Here is a 6,584-nt window from a genome sequence, read left to right as displayed (position 1 = left end):
GTCCTTATGTTTGAAGGTGATCTTGTCCTTTAACCTTTTTTTTTGTTGAAAATTTCATTCTAATCCCTTTGATTTTTTCAGTTCTATTGCAAAGAGGGAGACAGACAGACAGACAGACAGACAGACAATCAAACAAACCAAAACCGACGAAGCATAACTTCCTTGGCGGGGATACTGTTAGTTCTAAAGTCCAATGGCATGCCTTCTGTACGTGCTTAAGGAGAAATCTGATCTGACGAAATGGTAAATTATCTGCTTTTTACTCAAAATTTTCGAAATATTCCACCAAAGAGTGCAGCAAATCGTTCTAATGCAATTCTAAAAATACAAAAGCTTCCTCGTGTGGGAGAATGAATAATGAATAATCAATTTTAATAGTTAGTGAGAAACTAGCGGAACAATATATATATATATATATATGTATATATATATATATATATATATATATATAACAACTTCTAGTTCGGGCCGCGGGCTGCCACAACAGCCGGCGGCCTTTCTTGTGCATAACAGTACGTGGCGTACGTATACTCTTATACGTACGTACAGTTCTTATGTGCGGGATTTCCGAGTGCGACGTGCGCAAATGTTTGGGACGAACATCTTCGGACATCGTGACTTTTGAGCGAGTGCTACATGTAGCTGACTGGTATTGACCCACAAAGGTACGTGAATAATGCTGTTAGTTTTCGACCCATTTTATAAAACAAATGATGCACAGGATTATTTCGTGGCGTTAGTGAAGGTTCGGCGTACTCTCGAGTATTGACAACGGTTGCAAACATGCACTCGGCTGCGCCTCGTGCATGTCGCACCATTGTCAATACTCTCGAGCGCGCCGCACCTTCACTAACACACTCTATCCTGTGCATCATTTGTATACTGACAGATGAGGTCATCTGAGGAATATTGGTTTGGAAGGATTTTTTGTGGGCGTTCCAAAGTAATCTGAAGAAAAATAGAAGAAAAAATCGTTAAAAATATAACTATGGAATGTTTCTAGATATTCGTTTCACCGCAAAAGTGATGTTTAGGGTATCATATATCAACACAAATCAACATGCATTTGGATTTCAGGAGCCCTTTAAATTCATATGCACAAAAACAAGCAATTGCTTGCTGCCCGCAAGCAATATACTGCTTAGAGACCAAGCATTTGCTTAAAAACGTATGCATAAAACAGACCTTTTGGTTGTTCTTGCTAGCAATTGCTTGCAATTTTCCAAGCTCTGTAAAATGAGCTCGAGCTTTTGGAAATGTCTCAAACGCCCTTTCAAATACATGCTTTCATTCACACCCGCCTTTGTTCTTGTGCAGCTGTTGAAATTCAAAGTAATGATATAATAGCAACCTTCTAAAGATTCACAGCAAAACCAACCAACCATGTTATTACCAACCAACCAACCAACCAACCAATCAAACAAGCAAGCTTTCCAAGACATTAAGATCCTACTCAAATCATTAAACTATACTGTTTTAACGGGATGTTGAACTGTACATTATCTGCTATGTTGCTTGCGTCCTGTTCCTAAATCTGATTTTAATTTCATATTTGGGCTCGATTTCTGCTTGACCTAACAAGTTCATATCAAAATCACCCAACTCGTCCCCTTTCAAATGCTTGGAGTTGTAGTGCTTGAACTTTGCCCTCAGGACGTTGTTATTCCATTTCCCGCTGCAGTCGTTAACGATCCGCAGTGCGCCCCTCTCTTCCAATTTGAGGAGGACCCTGAACTCATCCGGCATCTTGTGTCGGTTGGTCGTGAAGTTCAGCTTGACGTTTTCGTAGTAATGCGTAAACAGAGTGCGATTCGTCGGGTCTTTATAGAATGGAAAAAATCCGAAGAGCTGAATTCGAGAGCAGAAGTGAGTGGCTGCTGCGTAAACCGCCACGCCGGTACTCGGGGAGCTCAATTTCAGAACTCTGCACATAAAGAAAGAAAACATGACTTTTAAGTGACAATTATGGATATGGTCAATGACAAGTAACATTACACTGGTGTGATATCTGATAAGTGTATTGCCGAATATATTGCATGGGTGAAATGGTCACAATGTTCTTGCCTTGTGCACGTTGATAAATATGTATCAACACTTTATCTCAATTTTTATTTAGTCATACTTCGATGAACTTTCGCCGTTCTATATATTGCACTTTGTCCTGTTGTTTAAAGTCAACTGGAATAAAGCTTCAGCTTTCCTTTGAAAAAAAAATACCTATATCAACTTCCCTTTCTCATCCCTTAGTCTTTCATCTGAACTCCGCTGGAATTTCGAAAATGGAAAGCAGCGGAAAAGGGGAATGGAAAGGCAAATTAGGATTACGTTAGTTACGTTCAGACTGTGATCCTTAACCTCCCAGGACAGCTATCTTCGAGGATAAGCACGTAAGCACTCGAAGAGAGCATACTATAGCTATCCACGAAATATCTCAGGGTTAGCGACCTATCAGCGAGCCGTGGGGGGGGGGGGGACCCCACTCGCAAGTTAAAGGAAACCCAATCCCAAAGAGCAATGTGGATTGAGTGAAATCAGCAACATTATATAAGAACACATCAGTAGAAGTTTGAGGAGAGTCGGACAATCGATACAAAAGTTATGAATTTTTAAAGTTTTGGCGTTGGAACCGCTGGATGAAGAGACTACTAGAGGTTATGACGTATATGTTGACAACAATATAAAGAAAATATCAAGAAAATTCCACAAAAATTAACTTTTCTAGCATAATGAAAGAGCACTTGACTAAAGGGGCGATCACACATCGTCGGTTTAGATGGCGGTTCATGGCGGTTGTAAAACCGCCGTGAACGATGGCGGAAAGCACTTAAACGCGATGTGACTACGTTCTCAACTCTTGTTAAACACGTCTCTAACGCGGAATGGCGCGGTAGTAACACGGATCTCCCCGAAAGGTGGAGGAGTCCATACCAAGCCCCTAAAGTCGGATGCAATCACAGCTCTTTCACTCGTCTTCAATGGGTTACAACAAGAAACGTATTGCTTTGTTAGGTAATCACAATTTAAAAGAAATTACGAAACGTTGTACCCGCCCTGTGTATTTACAGATTGACATAAGTGATGCAATAAGCAATTGTCTCCAAGTTTCCATATGTTTTTTTTTTCTCTCTTTTAACTTTTAAAATATCTGTATTAACTGTCATTACAAATTCATACATGGCAAAGTAGAATCCAACATAGTTTACAAAGTTTCCTTTTCATTTGCACGTAAAAGGGGGTATCTCACTGAGCGGCGAACGTTTGCGAACGTAAGCGAATTTGGGATTTCGCCAGGGGTTTGTAAAGGGTTGCAAAAGGTTCGTTAACAGTTGCAAGAAAGTTCGCAAACGGTTTTTATTGTTGCAAGCAGTTTTTCTTGTCGCAAAGAAATTTTTAACATGTTCAAAATTTCTTTGCGAATCTGTATTTTCGCTAACAGTTGCAAACATTCGCAAAACACTCGTAAGAATTCCCAAACGGTTGTAATACGGTGTCGTTAACATCTTTACTCGATTCGCCACTGCTAGCGAACAAGACTAGTAACCAAATGGTTCCTATATAAAAGCTCCTGAAACAGGCAAGGTTCCACTCTAAGAAAATTCTTGAAGCTCTTGACATCTCCGTCATGTAATTGCTGCAAAAGCTTTTCATATTGACCAAAGTCTGTCCTCTGAAACAACTACTCTCTGACCCAAACAGTCTTTCTTTTCTTTTTCTTTTCCTGTTTTTCTTCATCTTCTTTCTCTTAAGCTGCACGATAGCTGTAGCAGCAGCCATGCAAAGCAGGTCTTCAAGGATAGCAGCACGTTGAGCCTCTTCTTGGCAAAAATTCATTTCCATATTCTGGAAATCCATCTTGAAAGGTGGTCACAAGAGGTCTGAATGCAGTGGAAAGTTGTACGTTCGTTTTATGGGTCTGACTATACATAATCGCCTGGTACTTTTCCAGGTCCCAAAACATTCGCAAATTGTCGCAAGGAATTTGCAAACAGTTGCTAATATTTGTAAAACTGTCGCTAACATTTGCAAAACTGTCGCTAACATTTGCTACCAGTCGCTAATAGTCGCCACCTGTGTTTCGCAAACATTTTCGGAAACATTCGCTCAAGTGTTGCTAATTGTCGCTAAACATCGCTAAAAGTCACTAACTGTCGCTAATGGCAGAAGGGAACTTTGATTTTTCGCAAATATTCGTCAGAAAAGTTGGCGAATCTCCAATTCGCTACGTTCGCAAACGTTCGCCGCTCAGTGAGATACCAGCTTTATATATCAAGTGATGTACAAGTTATTGCTTACTTCAACACCTCTTTTTTTCTCTTTCTTTATTAAGTTTTCACATATCTCCAACAACAGTCAATAAAAAGACATACATATCAAAGAACAATACAGTATACCAACATAGTTTAATGTTTATTTACAGGTTCGCGTATATATGATAATGATATATATGTTTGGTTTTTTTTTTCAAGTTTCAACATCGCTTTTCCCTCTACTCTCTTAAGCTTCAACATATCTGTATCAACATGCAGTCTTTATACAAAAAGGCATAAATCACGAAAGCAGAACCCAACATACAGTATATTTACATAAGTCTTCTGTGTATATAACTTACAGGTTCACGTAGCTGGCCATCTTTTAAGCTGGTAAGCTTTAACAAAATTATGAACACACCTTTTAATGTAACTGATGTACTATTCAACATACCTACCAACTTTTTGAACATTAACTTTCTTTGTACTCTATGCGTTAAAATAAAAAAAAAAAGTAATGCAACTTTAGCGTTCTATATATTTATCCGATCTTGTATTATGGGTTCATCTTTGCCTTTTTTTTTTCATTCTTTTTTATTGCTCCGCCACGAAGTGCCGCCGGAGGCATTACTCTAGTATTCTCTTTTAAGTTCTACATTTGTTTTTGCATGAAACACGGTATCATCACGGATCTCGCTGTGCAAACACGGAGGATGCGTTCTTTACACGGTGAACGGCGTTTTGAACACGGTCCATTTCAAACTGCCAATACCGCCACGAAAAATTAAACATGTTCATTTTTTTTTTGGCGGTTACCCGCGACTCTCGGGGTTTATGGCGGATGAGTGACGGATGACCAAGGTTTGTGTACGGTGTGAACACGGTCTTTGGCGGAGCACGGCGAATTGCCGAACCGCAATGAACCGCCATCTAAATCGGCGATGTGTGATATTAAGCTCATGTTCCCCTTCATTTTTACTTCAGTGATTACACCCTGGTTAGTTCTGGGGTCGTCGCGAAACTTCCGGTTCTGTGGTTTTATCATCGAATGGGACTCGCTCGTAGTATAGTGTACGGGGCAAGGGTTACACTAGAGCTTATTCTCGAGGATAGCTAGACACCTTCGAGGATGAGCTCCGTTTAAATGTGAACGCGTAGATGGGGATAGAGCTTATCCTCGGAGATAGCTATCCTCGATGTTAAGGATCATCGTCTAAACATATAAGATACGGTATTTCGGAGTGGGGCGTACGGATAGGCCCTATCATTAGATGCGAATCCTTCTTGTTGTGAATGACTGACTCCAGAATGTATATCGATTCGTCTTCATCAGTTCATGATGAATTTCCCACAGTAAAATGCACATGTACAATAATATATTACACAGTATTAGGCCTGCAATACTTCTTTGTTTAATGACCAACAAACACTTCTTTTTCTTAAAAGAAGAGAAAAAAAAATAACCCAAACAGAGCCTAAAGAACGTGTGGTTTTTCACAGCCAGCATTTCCGAATAGTTTTCCATCTGCTCACTTTTTCACTTGACTCTTGAGCTCTGCCGGGCTGTAGGCGAAACCAAAGTGAAGATTGTAGAAATTGCGCAGCACCGCCAGCGCCGTTTTCAGATGATCGTTGTGGGTCATACTCCCAGAATACCAGAGGGTACTGCCGTTCATGCGGGTTAAGCTTGTCAGAAGTTCCCAACAAACGCGTGGCAGCCCGTCGATAGTTATGTTGCCGTAGTTGTCTGTACAGTACGTCAGGTGCCTGTATTGTTCGGAATTCAGTGACATCAGACTGACTTTCGAACCAACGTCCGGAGCGAACTCGCCGTCAAACAGCGCCAGATTCATCCGGATTACAAGATCGGAGATGTCGATGAGATAACCGCAACTGCTATTTAACAGCACACCAGAGTTGCCTATGATAGCACAGGTCCGTTTTTCAGTCAGGTTGGTAGTCTGGTTGAGTCGTGATATCTCCGTAACGTTACTCGAGAATCGCATATCCATCGGTGGAATACCAGTTTTGAATAACTGAATGGTTTTCTGCAACGTCCGATGCTTGGAAAACGCTTTTCTGGATAAACATCAACGAATATTAACATTCATGGTGACTTACAAGGGGAAACTTGAAGCTCCTAAAGTGTAACAAAGATAAAATGTGATGATTTAAAGGTAGGGGATACCTTTTACAGACCTCCCAAAATGCAGCAAAACATTAAATATGAACCTCAGGGGACTTGTTTAGGCCACTGCTGAGAAATTTGGAAGTCAACAGTTATCTACAATTTGAATAATGCACAAAACTCAACTACTCAGTAGTTCTGTGTGTCAG

The 6,584-nt window shown here is 40.4% G+C and overlaps 1 protein-coding gene across 1 annotated transcript; it reads right to left on the bottom strand.

Annotated features, from left to right (window-relative positions):
• Positions 1-1,506: 1,506 nt before the first annotated feature.
• Positions 1,507-6,322, bottom strand: LOC140238505 (alpha-2,8-sialyltransferase 8B-like). Its single transcript, XM_072318410.1, has 2 exons — positions 5,781-6,322; positions 1,507-1,924 (listed from the first exon to the last, which is right to left on the bottom strand). Exons 1-2 carry the CDS (start codon positions 6,257-6,259, stop codon positions 1,507-1,509), a joined length of 897 nt encoding a protein of 298 aa, XP_072174511.1. The 5' UTR covers positions 6,260-6,322.
• Between the last annotated feature and the right edge of the window lie 262 nt (positions 6,323-6,584).

The sequence above is a fragment of the Diadema setosum genome, chromosome 15 (genome assembly GCF_964275005.1).
Source record: "Diadema setosum chromosome 15, eeDiaSeto1, whole genome shotgun sequence".
In the NCBI taxonomy this organism is placed as follows: domain Eukaryota; kingdom Metazoa; phylum Echinodermata; class Echinoidea; order Diadematoida; family Diadematidae; genus Diadema; species Diadema setosum.
This window is presented reverse-complemented; position numbering and strand designations above follow the sequence as displayed.